General features: G+C 39.3%; 1 protein-coding gene across 1 annotated transcript in view; it reads left to right on the top strand.

Annotated features, from left to right (window-relative positions):
* L3MBTL4 (L3MBTL histone methyl-lysine binding protein 4) overlaps window positions 1-22903 on the top strand; it is a 200766-nt gene that overhangs the window by 126392 nt on the left and 51471 nt on the right. The window contains exon 10 of the mRNA XM_028524588.2: window positions 694-796. Within this exon, the coding sequence (XP_028380389.2) occupies window positions 694-796 (103 nt within the window). The remainder of the gene's footprint in view (window positions 1-693; window positions 797-22903) is intronic.

Below are 22903 nucleotides of genomic sequence, written 5' to 3'. Positions count from 1 at the left end.
GGAGCTCATATCTATGTTGGGGAGAGGGTAAAGAGAGGGGGAGCCGACTGAGGAAAATCATGTAACAGAGCAAAGGGGATTAAATTGAAGTCCTTTAGACATGGATCGCCTCCTGTGCTCCACAAAATGCATCTCTGGCCTGAAGTGGTTATGTATATTATAGTATATAGAGTGGTGTGGTATGGTGTGGGTCAGGCAGTTCTGACTTCAGCTAGCTGATTGAGAAAGCTCGGGCAGGGCCATGTTTGCTGTCTTTGGCACGCCCCTGTACTAGCCCAGGTCCTGGTCGGTGCTCAGCACAGCGGACAGCCTTGCTGTGGCAGAGTGGGAGTGTGCAGGGACCAGCACACTGTACCTCACCCCTCACATTCTCACCTCATGACTGTCTTGCTTTTGCCAGTATTATTCTCTGAAAGAGATTAAGTGAATCTTCTCATATCTTTTATTTAAAATTTCTGCAGTACTGGTTTAATTTGCTCTGCCCCTTATATTAGTTGCTGTTAATGTTATCTATTATAGTGATGATATTTTCTGCTAACTCATATTATAAAACACCACAAGTACCCAGTAAGTGTTTTTGGTAATAATTTGTTTTTAATTTGTAAAGTCTTAATGAGTATCATTTACATATTTTAGCCTTTCCAGTTCTTTACTAAAGGTGTTTTCAAGGTTATGTTCTTTTACTTCTTGAAGGAGCAAATGATGTGAAAACCATTCCAGGTCAAGCTGTTTGTCCTACTCCAGGGTGCCGAGGAGTAGGCCATATCCGTGGTCCAAGGTATTCAGGACATCACAGGTAAAATTTTTTCTTCTTTAAATTATTTCAGGGATAAATTAAAACATTGTGCAAATTAGCAGCTATAGGCGGCATCATAAATGACTTGCTTGGAGCCAGACAGCTCCCTGTCATACTGCCTTCTCTGTTCCTAAAGTCCTTCCTTGACATTTCCTCTTCTCTGCCCACCTCTGCCTTCCTGGAACCTTTTTGGACTTCGAGGCCTTGCCCAGACCCACGTCACTTTCCAGCACCTCTGCTCTCTAACCATTTCTTATGCGCACCCCCCTTAGGATATACTTGTCACTCTAGGTCCCATCCCAGTCCTGAATTTTCTGCACACAGCTGTTGAGTCTTACTTTCTTTAGAGAAATTCCAGGACCTCTTGCCTTTTCCCCCTTGTTTTCACCTTGTCCCTATTTCTTTTTCTCTATTTCTTACTCATTTGGAGATGAGATAAATCTTGGTTAGAATAGAAAATAATACATGTGAAGTTATATTGCAAAATATACCTATTCTTTAAGTATTTGATATCAGTATGGGAAGGATAGTGCTTATAATGAAAAATAAGTACAAATAAATGTATATAAGCTTTTTCTGTCCCAGTCAGTTGGTAAAATAATGGATAGGTGAATTATTTATATTGATGATCTAGTTGCAGAATATTTCAATTAAAATGGACAGAATTGTCATCAAACTTGTCCAATAAACAATTTTTAAAAAAATCATAGGAAAGTATAAAGAAAAAAAGAATAAATCATAACATGTGAAGCAAGAAAACATTTGTTTCGATAAAAGAGATCCAAATAGAAGTTCTAGTTTTTTTAGTTGGTTACAGTTTTGGAAAGCTATGCTTGAAACGGTTCTAAACAAATCAAAACACATATTATTGTAAGAAATAATAGTAAACACACCCAAATAGCATACATGAATGTTACATATGTAAATATAATACTGACATTAACATTGAAAGAAGAATATAATATAGTATCCATAAAAAGAAATAAACTGAAGACATACAGACACCTTGGTTACCTGTGAAATGTGTAGGAGTTGTGGGTGAGAGTGGGGCTGGACCTGGTGGGATGTTGTAGTGTTTTATGAGGGAAGGAGGAAAAGAGAGTAAAGGACATGTGGAGGATGAGAAAGAGAAAGAGGGAGCACTGTCATCTTTGGGAGGGTGGTCTGTGTTAGGGATGACCTTGTCAGACTTAATGGATCCACTTTACAGACCACTGGGGCATGTTTTTAAATCTAGAACTGCAAAGTCCAATATGGTAGTCTGTCTTGATCACCTACCTGCAGTGACCACGGAACGCTGTGGATGGCTCGTCAACACGCGAGAAAAACATACACAGAGACAACCAAGTCCTTTGGGGAAGCAGGAACAGAATGGCCACTCTCTCTGGTGGGGAGAGCGCCCCATTCCCCCTCCAGAGAGGCTTTTTATTGGTTTCCTTTGCATAAGAATTCAGGTAAAGTTCATTACTCATTGCTAGGAAGAAAGGATCAAACAATAGATAACAAGGAAGTCTGAGGGCCTATTTTGAGTCAGGGTCAAAGAGCTGTAAAACTTTGAGGAACAAACTAACTTCTTCCTTGGACCCTTATCATTCAACTGAGAGCATTCAAAATAAAGCAGGTTTCACAGGATTTTACATATTCTTTCTTAGGCCGGATCACCCAGGGAACCCGCCCTTTTCAGCACAGAGCTGAACCACCCTGTCATTGTTTCAGGCTTAGGTGGAGCAAGGGAAGTAAGGCAGCCAAGGGATAAGGAGATTTTCTCCCAGAGGATGAGGACTCAGGCTTTATCACAGCCGAGGAGCAAGGGTCCATCACCCCCTTTTGCTGTAGTCCCCAAAGTCCTTTCTTGGGAGCCTCCCATGTGATCGTGCCTGTCTTAAGTCGTTCCCCCCTTGGGGAATCTTACCTGTCATTGGCTAACCGACCAAGCATTGGGGTTCAGTTATGAATGAAGCAGCAGAAGCAGTGCTCCTGCCAGGGAAGTAAGCTTTTGTCTCCTTGCTGGCTTAGGGTCCAAGGCCACTCCCTCAGCCTTAGCCTTGGCGGGGGTTACAGCTTCTGATACCAGGCAGGGCGGTCCCCAACAGTAGTCACTAGTCACATGTGTCCATTTAAATTAAACAATAACTGAAGTTAAATAAAATTAAAACTTTAGTTCCTCACTTAGCTACATTTTAGGTGTTCGGTAATCATCTGTGGCCAGTGGCCAGCATACTGAGCAGCAGAGAAAGTTCCTTAATGAGAGCCCTAGAAGGTAGTTTTCCATGTTCTGCCTTCTCATGGTACATTTCTGAGTGCATGTTTCTTCCATATGAAACAACTGGCCATCTGACTGTCTCTTCAAAACTGGAATCATTATACTTGAAGTTAGTTGGACCATAGTCTTGCACTTGTCTTGTCCATTAGCACACTCTGGAGTTTACTGTCCCATAACACTGGGCTGAAGTATCAAGTACCACCCTGGAAAGCTCCTTAAGATCACTGCCTTAGCTCACTCACTGAGACCAGTTCTTCTATTTCATCAGAACAGATTTGCCTTCCACACTGCTCTGATGTGTAGTTTATTCTCCTTTCCCTACTTGGATTCTGAAAATATTGTGAACAAAGTCACAGTAGGCATGTTCCAATTTGTTCCAGCAGCTTCCCTGAGCTTTTTTCATCCAGTATGGAGTTTAACTATTTATACTTGTAGTATCTAATTATGAATAATACTGAGAATCTCTGACATGATTTTTTTGACCAAGTGGCCTCTAATGGTTGACCTCAGAACTTCTGAAGAAACTAGAGTGTAAAAATAAAGAATAGTTTAAAGAAGGCATTCTATGATGCTTAGAAAAAAAGAAATACTGAACACATGTGTTGGAAGAGTGGGACATTCTAAGGGAACCAGAAGGCACAAGGCATTGTATTTCCAGACCTTACAATTCACAAAGCTGCTCGAGGTGAGACCTGTGGGCCTGGGTCATGGCTCTTCTCCTGTCCTAACTTTGGTTATGACAGAGCAGGGCTCTTGCAAGTGAGCGAAACATCTTCAAAAGCTGAACAATTCCGTTATCTCAGAAAAGCAAAGCAAAAAGTGATGAGTGCCTGCAGTTTGCATTTCTCTAGAATGAGAAAGACTAAAATTAAAAAATGAATGTTTCTTAAACTTGCATTTTCATGTAGAACTTTTAAGGTATTTAAATAATCAGGTAAATAAATTCTAACCTACCTATGCAGAGAAGAACAGAGAGATAACTTTTATTTAACACTATTTTGCATTAAAGAATTGAGGAAAAACTTGGGGGAGTTGATGTTGATTATATGGAAATTACTGGAAGTGGAAGTCAGGTGGTCTAAGGTTGCCTGTAGGTGCTAGGCATCTCTTTCTCTCTTGTTTTCATCATTTTCAGTGACAGGTCTCTTTATCAAGTCTAGCTTGGTGGTGCTAGAGTTATTCATTGACTGTACTCATTTTCAGTTAATACACTGATTTTTTTTTAAAAGCAGTACTTCTGTTCTTACTTTAGGTCATCAGATGTTGAACATCATTTTCAAGTTAGTCCATTTACTTAGGTAACTAAATGTATAACTTAAGAATTTATTTAAATCCTTTTATAACTAAATGGGAAAAATTATTTTGATATCATAAACTCTTGGGTTTGTTTTTATGTTATTTCTATTTTATAGTCTAAATTTTACATATCTCTAAAAGGTGAAAAATATTGTTCTTCAGTATGTGTCTTTGGTGATATCTGTTGAGAATATTATGCAAACACACACATACACCCACACATACATTCCTACCTAACTACACCTGCTAGAAATTTGCCATAACACACCCAGAGTTATCATATATTTTGCTTCTTATACGTTAATGATAATTTAAAAATGTTACTGTATTCACCCAGAATCCTACATCATCTCTACCTTGAGTTTCCCAAAGCATTTAAATTAGTAAAACTTGCATATTCCAAAATGAAAGTCTATTTTTTCTCTTGTCCTAGATTTGTATCTTTACCAAAGAGTGATCATTCTGCAAGATGCTTTTTACAGTTTCTGTCCAGAAGATTCTTAGGCAGATATTCTTACCCTCAAAAAGAGACAAAAACAATAAAACCAGGAAACTCCCAGGGTTTGTTTTTTTTCAGGTTCTTTTTTAAAATTGTTGTTTAAGTATAGTTTCCTCCTTTTCCCACCACCACTTCCCCTGCCCGACCCAACCCCATCTCCCACCCTCATCCTACCCCTGCTTTGGCTTTGCCCAAGGGTCCTTAATACATGTTCCTTGATGGCTCCTTCCCTTATCCCTTCCCTTCCCTTCTGGTTACTGTCAATTTATTCTTTATTTCAATGTCTCTGGTTATATTTTACTTGCTTGTTTTGTTGAATAGGTTCCACTTTTAGATGAGATCATATGGTATTTGTCTTTCACCAGTTCTAAACAATCCATGCAACCCAGTGTTCATAGCAGCACAATTTACAATAGCCAAGTGATGGAAACAACTTAAGTGCCCATCAGTAAATGACTGGATCAAAAAATCATGGTACATTTACACAATGGAATACTGTTGGGGACCTCTCTGTGTGGTTTCAGAGACTGTAGCCCTGTGAGAGCAAGTTCTGAAAGGGGCTAGTAAGTGTCCCTGGAAAACCAGGTAAAAACACAGGTGGCAGGCATGACCCGACTCTTAACACCCAGAGTTCCTGTGGGAATCAGGCCTGATAAATACATTGTATCCTTTGAAGCTTGCTTTGCTTGGTATAGCCCTGTCAATATAAACCAGATGTTTAAGTTCAAGGCAGAAGGAGTAAGCTCCTTATCTCATGAAACACGTCTTAAAGACCCCCTGGTGTCAGCATGACTAACAGACCCTGACCAGTGACAGATCTCGGTGCTTCTTCAATTGTTATCTATAGATAATACCTGTTTTTGTATGACTGTAGCCTTTTTGACCTTGATTGATGAACTATGTATGTATGCTGTGTGCACCTACACATACCATTCCCAATAAAAGCCATTTGGGAGAAGGGCTCCGGGCATTCTCCACTAGAGGGAATTGCTACCCCCTTTCCTGCTGGAACAGCAAGAGTGTGTCCAGGACAACTTATTTACCATCCAAAACAGCTGGGAGAATTCTGTGGGATGGAGTTCCTCCCACAGAATACTACACAGCAGAAAGAAAGAAGGAGCTCCTATCCTTTGCTACAGCATGGATGGAACTGGAGAGCATTATGCTAAATGCAGGAATGGTTTGTTTTAAATTGTTGACTATCCTTTTAATGGAGGCCTGTGAAACTCCTTTGGTTTCTTGACCTCATAGACCTATCTCCTGTCATACTTAGAAGCAGCCTTCCCTTTTCAAAGATAACATTTCCTCCTCCTGCTTCTTGGATGGGTTTTGAGAAAACACCCCTGGTTGTATCACAGTGTGACCTTGGAAACTAAACTCCTCCATCTGACCTCTGACCCATCTCAGCCCTGCTCTGTGGCAGGCTCAGGCTCCTGCTTACTTACCTCTCACCTCTAAAGCCCTTTCAGCTGCAGTCGGACATATCTGATGGTTTATTAATAAACACCTCCCTAAGCAGATGACCCTTCTGGGTCCTTCTGTCATCCTCTCCCAGCCCCCTAGTATGAAGTGGTTTCTCCGCAGGTTTGATAAGCAGCTGTCTTCTTGGGACTTACTGCCTCCTAACATTCCCTTTACCTCCCTTCTGTTAGATCCTTTGTTTCTTGGCTTCTGAGTCTTCTTTTCACTGGTTTATTTTGTCCTAGCTTTTTGGGATAGGATTTGTGGGAAGTATGTATGTATGTATAGCTAAAATACATTTTTATCTCTCCTCAACCACAGTTGTTCAGTTGTGGATAGAATTCCAGTTGGAAACCTTTTTCATCAGAATATTTAAGGCATTTCAAATTTCAGTTTTACAGAAAGAGTTGTTCTTCCTCCCCCTCACTTCAAGAATCTCACCTCCCCCCTAGATATTTTTAAGACTTTCTCTTTATCCCTTGTGTTCTGAAATGAGCCTTATTCATTCATTGGTTTAATATGAAAACTCAGGTCTTTTATTTCTGGGAAGTGTTTCCATAGTGTTTATTCCATATGCCCTCTTTTCTATTTGCTCTGTTTCCTTTTTTGCAGTGATACTTGGATTTTCTTTCCCAGACTTAACCTCCTTATCTCTTGTCCTCTTTTATGGAATAGTTCCTCAGCTTCCTTTTCCAGCCCTTTCATGCAAGTTTTTAATTGTTCTATGACATTGTTATCAGTTTCTTTCTTTTCTTTTTTAAGATACATTTTCTTGATTATGCTATTACAGTTGTCCCATTTCTGCCCTTTATTCCCCTCTGCCCTGTACACTTTTTCCCACCTGTATCATCCTCCCCTTAGTTCATGCCCATGAGTCCTACATATAACTTCTTTGGCTTCTCTCTCCTATACTATTCTTAACCTCCCTCTGTCTGTTTTGTACCTACCATTTATGCTACTTATTCTCTGTACCTTTTACCTCATTCCTCCCGTCCCCTTCCCCACTGATAACCCTTCATGGGTTCTCCGTTTTTGTGATTCTGTTCCTCTTCTAGTTGTTTGCTTAGTTTGTGGAGTTTTTTTTTTATGTTCAGTTGTTGATAGTTGTGAGTTTTTTGTCATTTTACTGTTCATAGTTTTGATCATCTTTTTCTTAGATACATCTCTTAAGCATTTCTTATAATAAGGGCTTGGTGGTGATGAACTCCTTTAACTTGACTTTATCTGGGAAGCACTTGATCCACCTTCTATTCTAAATGATAACTTTGCTGGATGGGGTACACTTGGATGTAGGTCCTTGCCTTTCATGACTTGGAATATTTCTTTCTAGCCCCATCTTGCCCATAAGGTTTCTTTTGAGAAATCACCCGATAGTCTCATGGGAACTCCTTTGTAGGTAAGTGTTTCCTTTTCTCTTGCTGCTTTTAAGATTCTCTCCTTCTCTTTAAATTTCGTTAATGTAATTATGATGTGCCTTGGTGTGTGCTTCCTTGGATCCAACTTCTTTGGGACTCTCTGAGCTTCCTGGAAGTCTATTTCCTTCGCCAGATTGGAGAAGTTCTCCTTCATTATTTTTTTCAAATAAGTTTTCTTGCTGTTGTTCATCTCCTTCTGGCAGATATTGGAACATTTAAAGTTGTCCCAGAGGTTCCTAAGCCTTCCCTCATTTTTTTGAATTCCCGTTTCTTCATTCAGTTCTGGTTGAATGTTTCTTTCTTCCTTCTGCTCCAGACCATTGTTTTGAGTCCTGGTTTCTTTCCTATCACTGTTGGTTCCCTATACATTTTCCTTTATTTTACTAGTCGTAGCCTTCACTTTTACTATATTTTGTACTCATACTCAACCAATTCTGTGAGCATTCTGATTACCAGTGTTTTGAACTGTGCATCTGATAGGTTGGCTATCTCTTCATCGCTTTGTTGTATTTTAATTCTGGAGTTTTGATCTGTTTTTTTCCTTTGGACCATTTTTTTTGGTCTCAATGCACCTGTTACATAGTAAGGTGCAGAGCCTTAGGAATTCCCCAGGGTGGGGCAACCCATGTCTCTGTGTAGTGGCACTTTATGTTGTGGAGGAGTCCAAGAGGGAACAATGCCACGTGTTCAGCTCTTGCTGGCTTTCAGTCACTTTCCCCAACTTCCCACAAGAAAATTGGGCCCTTCTGGTGCTGATTCCTGGATGGGTGAGTTTGTATACATTCTAGGACCCTGTTGGTCTCTCCAGTGAACTCTCCTGTAAGGCTCAGAGTTCTTCCCACTGCCTCAACCCCAACAGGTTTTTCAATCAGAGGTTTGAGGTTTTATTTCCCAGTGCTGGAACCCTGGGTTGCATGGTCTGTCTCATGGTCTGTCTCACTTGCCCTTTCTGCCCAACTGCCTGTCTCTGACCCTCCTACTCATCTGGATGAATGTTTCTTCTTTAACTCCTTGGTTGTCAGATTTCCATACAGTTTGATTTTCTATCATTTCTGGTTGTTTTCTGTTTTTAAATTTGTTGTCCTTTTGGTTGTGCAAGGAGGAGGCACAGTGTATCTACCTATGACTCTATGTTGGCTGCAAGTCCCATTTTTTCAGTTTCTGAGAATGAATCTTTATTCTGATTTGTTTTTTATTGCATCCCTATCTTATGTGATGGATTATGTGTCTTTTCTTAATTCTGACAACATTTGAGGCTGTTTTCCTGTGTTGACTTTTTCTGGGTACTTGTGTTTTTGTTTGTTTTTTTTGTTTGTTTAATCTGTTTGTTTCATTTTGGTTAGTTGGTCAGCTTGTTTCTGTCATATGACAGGCATTTATCAAATCCTGGCAGTCTTTCTCTGTGTTCACTCTTGAGAGTGAGGTACCAGAAAGCTGGTATGTTGGGGCCTGCCAGTTGGTGAGCTTCATGGATTGTGGTCAGGCAGGAACCTGGGCAACACCAAGGAGCCCCCAGGCACCAGTGACAGTCCTCTTCTGAGTAAGCTCTTTCCAGCAGAGACCATCTTCCAAACTCTTCCAGGTATGTCTTTATGGCATCCTTTCTCTCAGACTCTGTTCTTTGTTTCTCCATTTTACAATTTCAAAACTGTGTTGATTTTATCTGCTGTCATTTCTTTGTTCATTCTTTGTCTTTGTGCATTTTACCCTTTCCTTCCTTCATTTATTTTTTTAGTAGTAAGAGAGAGGATCTATTATCAAGGAAAAAGGATAAATTTACATTCCCAACCTGCTACGTTTTCTCTTAACACTTTGTTTACCCCCACAAATAATAATTCAGCTAACAGTATATGATTTCATGTCTAACTCTCTGTAGTTCTTCTACTTCATCATTATAATACTTTCTTCTTGATATACATAGAAAATACAAGATTTTGTGTAATGACTTTTATTTAATGTGGCTTTGTAAATTTTATAATGGTTGATTAGAATATTATTTTCAAAGAATTCTCAAAGGCATGGTTTTCCTTTTGTATTCACAGTATTAATTTATTGTCATCTTCAGTTAAAACTTTTATCATGCCAAGAGAATTCCTTAATGACATGTGTTCACATTTATCTGATTCCTTTGTCACTTGGCCTGTCATTTTCTTTGACATTATGTTACCACATAGTGAAATTGAACTGGGTGGAAATTTAAAAATAAAATTTGGAGATGTATTTTTACTTTAATAAGTCAAAGGAAAAAGAGTATCTGACTTTAGATAACACTTTTAATTCTCAAAATGACATGATTAATTATGCAATTTAGTAAAAGCTTTGATGAAGTAAAAAAGATCAGTCATGAGTCTTTAAATCACTTCTACCCATTAGTATAAAACTCTTGAATGTCAATGTATATGTGTGATTTTACTGAATTAGGAAATAATTACGTGAGAATTCTGTTTTTTTTCCCTCTACCTTTAAAAAAGATTGCATGTGGAAAGCTTAGTTTTATAGCAACTGAAGTGTTCATTTCCAAAGAGACTATGTTCTTTGACACATTGTAAGGATTTCCCTAATACAAAATTCCAAATTATAAGAATTGCCAAAACGGTAGAAGCTGTATCTTATTATAATTAAAGCAGATGTAGATTCAGTTTATTTTTGTATGAGAACAGTTTATAGCAATTAATGGAAGGCCAAAATGATATCTCACAACCTTAAATCCCCTTAAACACCAAAATCAAAGTAAAATGTTGGGGGAAAGCTCCAAAAGTCTAAATTCAGAATCAATTCTGAAGAACAGACATATAATGTCTTATTTAAGTTAATAAGAGCTATAATAAGAGAAACTTATATACATGGGCAGAGCAACTGCTCCCAGTGATCAGTGGGCCTGGAAGAATCCACACCTCTGGCAGGACAAGGCCCCTTTTTAAAGGGGGCTAATAGTGCACCATATAGTGCGTAGTCACTTGGACACCAGAAAGACTAATGCATTCCTAAGTTAGTAGAGAACATCAAGCAGTTACCACACTCTGTACATTTATTAACCTTCCTGGAGGCATGGCATTTTTGTTTGGGCAACATTACTGGTTTGGAGGTTTGGTTTTCTGGGTAGTCAGCCAAGTCTGAGGCTACAGAGAGTAAAGAGTCCAACATTTCCCAGACACCTTTGCTGCTGGATGGAACCATACTGTATCTAAAGTGACTTTCCTACACTATAAATGAAGAAAATCCGTTTTCTTAAAATGTAGAAATATCACCATGTACATTGTTTAAAAATTGATACTATTTTACTAAAAAATTAGTCCATAGTCAATAATAAAATTTTGGATAATATTTGAAGAATTCAAAAACAAATAAAAACCATTTGTACTCCAACTACAAAGTAACATGATTTAAATATATTTCCTTTTTCAGGCTTTTTTCATATATATATTTTTCCCATGACTAGAATCAGACAGAACATACAAATTTTTGTTGTTTTCAATAAAATAACAAAGTTATTTTATTAATGAGATATTATTGGGTTGATAAGTTTCATAACCATTATATCTGTGTGTTATGGATTCTATATTAGTTAAAAATGACTCTTTGTTCTAATTTTTCTTTGATCTTGCATTGTCTCACAGATTTTCTTTTTTAGTGTTCCTAAAATCTTTGCCTATTCTTTTTTTTTTTTTTTGCCTTTCATGTTATTTTATTTAGATATGGGTTTTGTGAAAAACATACTGGTAAATGTCTTTAAAGTAAAACCTCATCTAATAGTCTTCCCTGTTAATAACAGAGTTTGATCCATTTGCAATTATTGTTGTGATTATTATATAAATTATACATATTCAAACTTGTTTTATGCCTTAAATTTTTTTTTTATTCTCTTGTGGGGGTTGTGGGCAAGGGAGGGACCTTCCTTTTTCCTTACCTTCCTTCTTTTCAGAATATTTTGGTTTTTGGTAACTTCTAGTTAAGAAGGAACACTTTTAATTATTCTAATGGTTATTCTAAAGTTTTTCTAGATGCATTTCTAAACCTACATTTAGTTAACCATCTGAGCCATTAGAAGAACATTAATCTTTGGCTTTCTTTTGTGAAACTTGAAATGCTAAAGGATCCACCCACCGCATCCATCATACTCACTTGTGTTAATGTGAGGTTATATACTTTACTATTTTTTTCATTCCAATTTTTAAGCAATAGAGATCAACTACTCTTCGAAAGAAAAAAGTGGGCAAACAATTTTGCAATCTTATTTAAAAATAACAATGAACATTGTTATTTCTATATATTTTACTGGTTCTAGTGGTAACCTCAGTTCTTTCTAGCCACAGTTTTCTCATTTCTCCATTTAGCATCTTTTATTCCTTGTTCTGGAACAGTTTCTAGGTTCGTTTTAATTTGTTTATAGTGCCTGGATATTATATTTAAAATCTTCTGCATATCAGAGAATGCATCCTACCTAAGAAGAATTTGAGAGGAGATAGATGTTTTAAGCACAGACCTTTTTTTTTTCTGAGTTTCATCCATGTTTCTTCAGATTCTCTCCTAGACTTACTGGACAGGGGCCTGGCCCTGAGAAGGCCTGCCCGGGGCCAGCTAGCAGTGTGTGGGTTCTCAACTTCATACAGGAAACTCATCATTTCACAGCATGAGTCCAGGTGATGATGAGGGTACATTTGTTAAAGCTGGGGTCAATGAAACAAGGAAGAGCGTAGCATAGAAGAAGCAACAAGAGAGCCTAGACTGGGCTGCCTTGTTCACTGGGAAGTCAGAGAAAAGGAGGCCTTGGGGATGAGTTTAGGGGATTAGCCTGGGATGAGCGGTCACTGCCCATTGCCTTGGAGTTTAGGAGACATGTGCTTGTGGGGAAAGAATAAGGGAAAGGAAATAGCTCAGGTTGCTCCTCAGAGGGAGAGTGTGTTTTGGGTCCTTTGTTTTGAGGCTTCTCTCTCTCTTGCAAGCAGAAATCTTAGGGGAAATCTCAGAGGAGGATTTCAGTAGAATATTCATCAGTTTTCCAAGTGTGCCTTTTCAGGGACCTGGTCTCCATTGATTGGTCATTGACGGAAGTCTTCATTTATATCAGCTGGTCCTGGCAGTCCTGGCGTTGCTCACCTGGTTGGTCTTGCTGCTTTTCTGAGTCTGGAGCTGAAACACAGCAGAGGCCTGGATGTGATCTCTAGGGAGGTGATCTTCTGTATCTGGCTATAAATTGCTCGGCCAGTTTGTTCAGCTCTCTGTTTCAGTTTCCCTATTCCACTTGCCAAGGAATTTTTCTAGCTTCTTACTATCCTGTCTCACTAGTTTCTGTTGTGATGTTGGCAAAGTCTAATGAGATCCCAACAGATGGTCCTTCAGAGGTAGTCTGCCCTCCTTTTATCAAGGTCTCTATAGGATACCGTTATATTTTTACATATATATGTGAAATTCCCCTGCATCTGTCTAGATAGAGTTTTCTTTTCATCAAGTTTACCTGTAATGGCATATTCTTAGTTTTTCAGCCAGAGTTCTCCACATCAGATCATTTTATTTCTTCAAGTATTTTTTTAAAGACTTATTTATTTATTTTTAGAGAGGGAAGGGAGGGAGAAAGAGAGAGGGAGAAACATGAATGTGCGGTTGCTGGGGGCCATGGCCTGCAACCCTGGCATGTGCCCTGGCTGGGAATCAAACCTGCGACACTTTGATTCGTTGCCCGCACTCAATCCACTGAGCTACGCCAGCCAGGGCCTTCTTCAAGTATTTTTTAAAGTGTTATTTATATTCTAACTATTCTTCAGAATTCTTATTAAATGACATTGGGTCCTGGGCACCTTTCCCTAATGCCTCTCATCTTTTCTTTCATCATTTTCAGTTTCTCGTCTCTTCCCCTCTGGGTACCTGGGAATTGCTTGAATGTGTGTTCCAAATGGTTGGTTGGGTCTCCTGTGCCTTCCCTGAGATTCTTCCCCAGCGTGGTGTTATCACACCTCCTTGCAAGCTTTCCTGACCTTTCTTGTTTCTTACCATCTCCATCACCATTTACTGCTAAGCAGGCACCATGAGAGACATTCTAGATATAAAGGTCTTAGTTGATCCTAACACATAAATATTTCTACAGTGGAAAGTATCATTTCTTTCTTTATTTTTCTCCAAAATAAAAAGTTTCAAGTGGGCTTAGCCCTTAATTAAAAGGTACTTAAAATATTCATTATAATTTCAGCTGGTTGGACAACAGTAAGTTTACATCATCTCTGGGCCTCAGATTTTTCATGTAGTAAACAAAATAATTAGACTAGATTGTTTCCCATTTCCTTTTTAAAAACAATATCTATGACATCATTTACTCTAAGAGGTGCACAATTTTCTTTAGCTCTACAACATATGGCCTGGACAGAACTTACTCCAATTGCTGTTAACTTACCTATAGGCAGACTACACTGTTTATTAAAATGTAAATGTCTTCTGTTCAAGATCTGTATTTCACATGTAAGGTCCATAACTTCAAAACTGCTGCTGGAAAAAAGAACTGGATTGGAATAACCCCTCTCTCCTAAAAATACCTCAAGAATCCAGATTTCACAATTCTCCCATTACCTGCTAGACACAGGGAAAAAATTATAGTTCCATAAGTAACTTACTGTGATTTTCTGGAGTTACTCATATTGCTGAAGAATTTGTCCTAGCTAATCTGAATGCATAGGAAACTCAGCAATGTGAATTAAAATGGATTCGTTTTTCCAAGAGGTAACATTCCTAAACCTAGGAAGTTTGTCACTCTCTACATTTTTTTCCTTATTTATAAATTAAGCTTAAATATATCACCATTTTGGAGACTCTGTTTTTAATATTTTTAAATAAACATCATTATTAAAAGGTGATGGCTAAAATCCAAACAGGCAGTGCAGCTAGGGTCTGTCTTTTGTGAATGAGGATAAAGTTGATAGCACAACTTATGGTCATGTGTCACATAACAGTGTTTTGGTCAGCAAGGGATCACATAGATGATGGTTGTCACATCTGGTTATAATGGAGCTGAAAAGTTCCATCGCCAAGTAACACTGTAGCAGTTGTAACATCATAGCACAATGCATTACTCCATGCTGGTGTAAACAAACCTACTGTGCCTCCAACTGCATAAAAGCATAGCATATATAATATATTATGCACAGGACATAATACTTGATAATAAACAGCTATGTTACTGGTTTATGTATCTACTATACTATACTTTTTATCATTATATTAGAAGGTACTCCTTCTACCCATAAAAATGTAAATATTTTTGCTTTGAAACAGTGTGTCATGTTATGCTGGCAGCAGCTTCGTTCATCTCATGTTTACCCTGGTTTTGACTGCATCATTCCCTCTTATGCTTGATTATATCTCATGTTGTTTTGTGCAGCAACATGCTGTACAGGCTTGTAGCCTGGGAGCAATAGGCTGTACCATGTATTAGGTATAACCTGTACCATGTATTAGGCTATATCATCTAGGTTTGTATAGTACACTTTATGATGTTTGCAAAACAAAGAAATTGCCTAATGATGCATTTTTCAGACTATGCCCCCATCATTATGTGTTGCATGACTGTTTTCAGAAATTACTTGCTGGCAGACAATAGGGTAGACTGAGTTTGATGCAAAATTTTAATGATGTTTTTTCTTTGAAAAGAGTTTGTTGTGTAAGATAATAATAACAATCATAATATGCTATATTTTCATATTATTTAACCACTTACATAATGTTTCACATGCATTAACTTAACTAACACACAAAGCAGTCCTATGTTGTGAATTTTAAAATCCTTATGAATAAAAAAGTGAATCTTGGACAAGTTATGTCTTGTCATCATGGCACAGCTAATAAGTGACTGAATTTAAAGTAAATGTCTTCTAATTACTCATCTGGTACTCTTTCTCCTACAGATACATATGTCAGAAAAGGAAATTGGTATTAAACTACATACAAACCTGTTACACCTGAGAGCTGTAAAAGTATTTCTTATAAAACAGAACTGTCAATAAGAAAGTAACAAATCATGCTAAGTGAAATAAGTCAGACAGAGAAAGACAAAATAGTATGATTTTACTTATATGTGGAATCTGAAAAAACAACACAGCCTTGGCTGGTGTGGCTTAATGGATTGAGTGCTGGCCTGGGAACCAATAGGTCACTGGTTGGATTCCCTGTCAGGGCACATGCCTGGGTTGTGGGCCAGGTTCCCCACTGGGGGCAGGCAAGAGACAACCAACTGGTGTTTCTCTCACACATCGATGTTTCTCTTTCTCTCTTTGTCTCTCCTTTCAGCCTTCTGAAAATAAATAAAATATTTTCAAGAAACTAAAACAGAAGCAGACTCATAGATACAGAAAACAAGCTGATGGTTGTCGAAGAGGAGGGAGGTAGAGGAATGGGTGAAATTTAAAAAGTAAAATAAAAAGACTTACAAATCAGAAATCTGAACTAAAAGCTTTAGTGAGGAAAATATTAATTTAGGTATGATAATTTTAATCATCCCTTTGTCTCGATCATTCACGTTATGAAGATACAACAAAGTATCATATTCCAACTTTTGCTATTATAATCAGTACCCACATATGTCATATTTAATGTTTACTTACCTGTCCTTATGTGGAACCAGATGGAAGAGCTGTATTGCCTATTTATAAGAACTAGCTGTTATTACTGAATTTTCCAGATTCCTCAGTGATAACAGTGGTGCAATTGAGGGTTAATTAGAATTGCATTAGAACTTCCAGAGCAATAATGTTAAGTAAATAAAGTAGTGCTTTGTATCTGCAAATGATGACTGTGAAACTGGACACGACGGCAGTGACTTAGTTATAATAATACATGCTGTAGAAGTTTCAAGCATGAATGGAGAACCAATACTTCTGAGTATAATACATGGATTATGGTCTTGGAAGTCTTTTATAAAATGTTGTGAGCAGAAATCATATAGTACCTACCTAAGTTAATTTAGAAAGGTATAGAATTTTCATTCCAAATTAAATGCCCAACAGAAATGTATGTGTATATTCACCAAAAGACATGTACCAGAATTTCATAGCGGCACCCTTTATGAAAGCCCGAACCTGAATCTACCCAAATACCCAGCAAAGTGAAGGGATAGATTGTGTCATTCATGCAGTGGAGGCTGTACAGCCAGGAGACAGACGCACAGACAACCCTGGGTGAAGCTCACAAATGTAACACTGACTGAAACGTTTTCGCCTAACACAAATAGTAAACATGGAGTGATTTTTATCAATGTAAGGTTCCGTAATGTAAAGTAAAAAAAATGGGCAAAAGTTACTACTGTGTAAAAGTTCAGGACTGCGGTTCCCCTTGTGGGAGTGACTTGAAGAGGGGAATTAAAGGGGCTTCTCAAGTAATACTCTGTTTCTTGATGTGGTGCTCGTGACAAGGGTGTGTTCAGTTTGGGATGGCAGTTTACAATCGGCATTCTGTGTGTAAGGTCTACTTCAATAAAAAGATATGTGCCAGTATTGCAAGGATGTTGAAGTAGCCTTCCTAGCTAGCATCACTCATGGGTGGATACTCTGTGTTTGGTAGACCCAGCTGCAGTCTAATATGACACTAAACCAGAAGGAAGCCCACAAGCTTACCTAGTGCAAAGGCTACAGATGACCACACACATTACACTGGGTGTCTTGACCAACCCAGGGGGCAGTTGACTAGCTTCCAAGGCTTACTTTACTAAGGCCTGAGAGTCACACAGTTTAATGAAATTCAGAATGCACCTGTGCTATTTTTTTAATCCTCACCTGAGAATATATTTTTATTGATCTCAGAGAGAGACAGAAAAAGAGAGAGAGAGACATTGATGTGAGAGAGAAACATCAGTCAGTTGCGTCCCACATGCACTGGAACCGGGAATTGAACCTGCAGCCTTTTGGTGTACAGGACGAAGCTCTGACTGACGGTGCCCCTGGGTCAAGGCTTGCGCCTGTGCTCTTTTACACTTGATGGCGCTTCACAGTCCACAATACTAATCTTAGGTTTAATCTGCTCTGCGTGTGTCTGTCATGGATTAAAAATGAGCAAACAGAACAGTGAAATGATGAAATTTCTCCCTGCATTAGGAATTAGGAAATTCGCTTTTCAGCCTTGTGTTCTGGAGTGTATTTTCCAGTTGTTGGCCTGTTTTGCTTCCTTTACACTTAATTGGGTGCATAGTGAAATGACTTTTCCTCTTATCACACAGCAGGCTTACAGAGAGGCATATCAGGATAATTAAAGCTCACCTTAATTCCTTCTAGTAAAATATAGATTTCATGAAAAACTGTGGTTTTATCCTGGAAGTAAGCCTGGGACATACATATATCTCCCCCACACATGAAAGAGGCATGCAGTCTTCTGTCAAGTGCTGTTTGGCCGGGCTTTTGTGCTGTTTAAACTAGGTTGAAAAGTAGATGATAAGATCTTAAGAAGAATAAAATAACCACTACTTGGAGAATTTCCTCAACAGTAAACTGCAGGCAAACAAGCTTGGTGTCCTGTCTCTTTTTCTCGTCTCTGCCACCCACACGTTTATCTAAAAATTCTTTGCTGGTAATTCACAAATATGAAAAAATCTTTTTAAAATGAACCAAGACCCATGTTTTGTTGATCAGCAAATTACTGTTATGTCCTGAGCATGAGGACTCTGTGGCTGCACGCACCGCTTATGCACCACCAGCATATGGTCAGCGATCCCGTGGCCCTGCCGTTCCAGCAGTTGTGGTTCCTTTGACAGCAGCTCCAAACAGGTCCTAATTTTTGTTCACAGATATAAGTGCTAAGAATGTCAGCACAGTGTCACTATCTGTCATATTTCTAAAAAATCAAGCAGCTGGTGGTAAAAGAAACCTGTGACTTTACATAATTAATATTGTTAATGACTGGCGGAAACTCAGTGGTAGGCTGGCTGTGTGCCAGTCCAGTGCAGGTCCAGGTCAGCCTTGTAAAGGAGGCACTTTGAGGGGAAGAGTACTGTTTTGGTAACAAAACCGGCGGTGCCGGGTTCATTAAATACTAGATATAACTTTAAATATGTAACTCTACCTTGATGTAAACATTTGTGCCAAATGAATGAAGTTTCTCCTCTTCCGTAATATATGAAAACAAATGGAAAGCCCCTAAAAGAATGAAGTACTAGGTGTTCATTTAGTCAATTCTTTCTGGTGCTACTCAACACTATTTAAAAATAAGGTCACATAAACGGCCAATGAAATGTTTGTGTCTTAGGGTTTCTTCTGAATAGAATAGCTAGGAACTTCAAAGAAAAACACTAGAAATTTATGACTTAAAAATAGTTAAAATTTTGCATTTACATCTTCAATTAAAAGAACAATTTGTCTTTAACTAAAACATACTGATATCATCTGGGTGTGGCTTATATTCCTTTCTTTTCTCATACAGTTTGCATCCTTTCATGAACAAGCATTTACTGAATTCATTTTACACACCCAGCATTTTGCTAGGGATAAGATCTGTTCCTGTCTCTAGAAGCTCACAGTCTGGAGAAGGAGATGAAAAATGCTATGATATTGATTAAATTGCGTGACAGTGGTCTGTTGGTGGAGCCGTGTGTGAGTGGTCATGTGAGGGTTCTTGATCGAGTCTGGGTTTCAAGAAGTTTCCTAGAAAAGGTGATACCATCCTCAAGTGCAGCAGGATGAGGAAGATTTAAGCCAGCGAAGTGGGGAAGGAGGGAAATTCCAGAGGGAGGGAGTAGCTAGGAAACAGAACAAGTTTGCGTGAGTGTGCATGTCCATTCATCTGCGTGATCACACCGGATTTTAAAGCCCTGGAGCTTGGAGTTGGGTGGTGGTAATGGGGCAGGAAAGGTGACTAGTGAAGCTGATGAAGTGACCAGAGCCTCTTCCATTGTGTCCCTAAACCTTTCCTGGCATGGGCCTTCATCGCCTCTGAGACAGGAGCTGGAGAGTGCAGGTGTTTCACCTTGAATCCAGGTCTGAGTCCATGCCCCCCAGATGCCCATACTGATGGTTAATACTCTTTACAAGCACATCTGATACAGTAAGTGTAAAGGCTAGCTTTTCCTTCCCATGTTACTAATACAGATTATTAGACATTCTTTCCATGACTATTCTCAGCATTCTCTAGCTAGTCCAGGATGTGGGCATGGAGAATAGACCTTTTCTAAGATGCCATTGTGGTTTTATTGTTAATAATCCATTGAGAATTTTTTTAATGATGCCCAAACTTGGCTTTCTTCAGTGTGCCAAGGTTTTAACATATGATGCTGTATGTAATTACCACAACAAATGTTATATAACAGATATTATCTGCATTTTGTAGATGAAGAAACTGTGGTTGGTTTGGGAGGATTAGCCATCTCACTGGCTACCAGTCAGTGGCAGAGCCAGAGTTTGGATATAGATTGTTTGAGCTCGTCATTACACTGAGTACCGTCTCTCTCCCCTGACATTAAACTGAGGGTGCCTGTGGCTGTGGACAAAATTATACCCCCAAGTGGTATGTCCCCATTGCTTTACCTCCATTCAGGTCCTGCAGCCTGTGCCCAGGCTTAGCACTCTCTGGGAAGTGCTGAAATTATATTCTATATAATTTCTATGTTCCTTCCCTTCCCTACTCCACCTCTCCTGCTCTTGTATCCAAGAAGAAAGCTCCTACTTCGCTGAAAAAATAATAACCATCTGGTCATAATTCTTTCCCTCCCACAGAACAGAGGACTCCTTCTCCTGCTCACTGCTCATCTCTGAACCCCATCCTGACCCCTGTTACCACAATGTCTATAAATTAGTCTTTTCCTTTCTAAATGTAACTTCCCCTTAAAACCTAAGCATACTCTTAAAATATCTATATAAAGGAAAGCTGCAGCAGAGAAAATGAACAAACTACAATCAGACACAATGATGAACAAGAATCTCACAAACATCATGTTAAGTGAAGAAGCAGCACCAAAACAACACAGAGCATGATACAGATTATATCAAGTTCTGCAACTGGCAAACCAAGCACTACTGTGTCGGGGACACGTGCACAACTGGTAGGACTATAATAAAAGCAGAGATGATAGTGGGAAGTGGGGTGGGACAGGGCACACTGGAGACTTTTTGCCGTGTTGGCAGTGTTACCTTTCTTGGCCATGAGGGTAGGTATGCAGGCATTTGCTTTATAATTGTGTTTTAAACAGAATACATATATATATTTTTTGCCCTTATATATAGCATATGTCCAACCAAGAGTAATAAAATTTTAAACATACCTTAATTTCTTATACTAAAAAAATCTTTTTTTGAACTGAAGTCCCTCTGTACCTTTTCTCTATCCCCCTCTGCCCTTCACTTGAGACAACCTGTGGCATGATGAGTTTGACCTGCCCTCCAGCCCAAACACTGCGAAGGGTGGTGTGCCCTCTGCCCGCCCTTCAGTACTCCTTGTCGCCCTGTCATGTGGCTTCTGGCCACATGCTAATGTCACCTGCTGCCTCCTTGTCACTAAACCCTGTGGTCATTTCTGAGTTCTCACAGATCTTGCTTTTCTGTATCACTGTTGGTGTTCATTTCTCTCCTTTAAATTGTTACTGACCTCTCTTTGCCTAGTTTCCATGACATTCCCTCCTCATTTTTCTCTTTCTCCTAATCTTCCTTTTTGGCTTCTTAGTTGACTCTCTAAAATGTTCTTCCTCAGGGTCCTTTCCAGAACTTCCTCTCTCCTCAGTCCACTTCACAGAGACTCTCACCACTGCCTGTGGATGGAATCACCAGAGTAGCATTGTACAGACACTGCTACCTGAGCCCCACCTCCCAGGGATTCGGACTTTACTAAACAAGGTAGACCCAGGCATCTGGGTTGCTTTAAAAATTTTCAAGTGGTTCTAAATGCACAGAGGCTGAAAACCACTTTTCTTTTGCTTACTCAGCGGACTCTCCTTGGATTATTTCATGGATCCATGAGTTACCATGACTTCAATGACATCTCAGTTCTCATAGCTTTCAGGAGCTACTTCCAGCTGAAGTCACTCCTCACCAGAGGCCTAAATATCCAACTGCCCAATGAGCATCAGCTTTTGGTTGCTTGGCTCCTTGGTCTTGTCATACTCAAAGCTGAACTCATTACCCCCATCAAAATGTCAGTGAGTAGGATGATCATTTATCCAGTTACCCAACTTACAAGGTGAGAAATAGTTTTTAACTCATTCTGCTCTCTTCTGATACTTTGTTAATCACCCAATCTCATCAATAGATTTCACTTCCTAAATGGTCTCAAATATGCCCGTGTTTCCATTTTCACTGCTACCGTAGTTCATGCCATTCTTTCTCAGTGGATCATTCAGCACCCTCCTAGCTGGAGCACTCTCTGTTTCCCTCTCTGCAGCCAGACCAGTCTTTTCCAAATGTGAACCTAACCATCTCACGTCTCTGCTTGAAGCACCGCTCAGTGGCTCCCATTCCTCGCAAATACATTAATGTGACCTGTAAGGCCCACTGCACCGCAGCCGTGCACAGATTCTGGCCTCAGATGTCCGAACACATGTCTCCTGCTTCTGGACATCCTCTTGCTATGCCTATTCCCAAATACACTGTACTTGAGTGAGCCCTGCTCATTGTAACACAACTTTGGTACCATTCTTAGAAGATTCTGTGGTATCCCCTATCTCATGTGGCCCTGCGTTTACTCCAGAGCATTGTGAACTTCCTCCATCCCTCATGGCATACCTGGGACACCCTTGCAGGCCCATTGACCTGTCTTTCTCCAGCAATGGACAGCGTTCCTGATGGTGGGCATTTGTGTTAAAACCACTGAGCCCAGTATTCTAGCCAGGTGCCTGGCACACATATGATGGAAAATGATAAGGTAGCTTTCAGAGTTTTTCAAATTAAGAATTACAATATAAAGAAGTAAACACTGGAAGAAATTTTTCTAGTAAATCAAACAGCAGATATTTATTGAGCAGTGAGAGATGCAATTCTCAAAATACAATTCTGTTTCAGTGATATTCTTGACTGGCTTAGCCTGTTCAGGCTGCTCTCACAAAATACCACAGACTCGGGAGCTTATAAATAAGAAATTTATTTCTCACAGTTCTGGAGGCGTGGAAGGCCTGAGACCACAGTGCCAGCATGGTCATGTTCTCGGGAAGGCCCTCTTCCTGGTTCATAGCCAGTGCCTTCTCATCGTGCCCTCACACAGTGTGAGGGACAAGGAGCACTGTG

The sequence above is a fragment of the Phyllostomus discolor genome, chromosome 9 (genome assembly GCF_004126475.2).
Source record: "Phyllostomus discolor isolate MPI-MPIP mPhyDis1 chromosome 9, mPhyDis1.pri.v3, whole genome shotgun sequence".
NCBI classification, from domain to species: domain Eukaryota; kingdom Metazoa; phylum Chordata; class Mammalia; order Chiroptera; family Phyllostomidae; genus Phyllostomus; species Phyllostomus discolor.
Note: the sequence above shows the minus strand (reverse complement) of the source record. Positions and strands in the feature narration are given on the sequence as shown.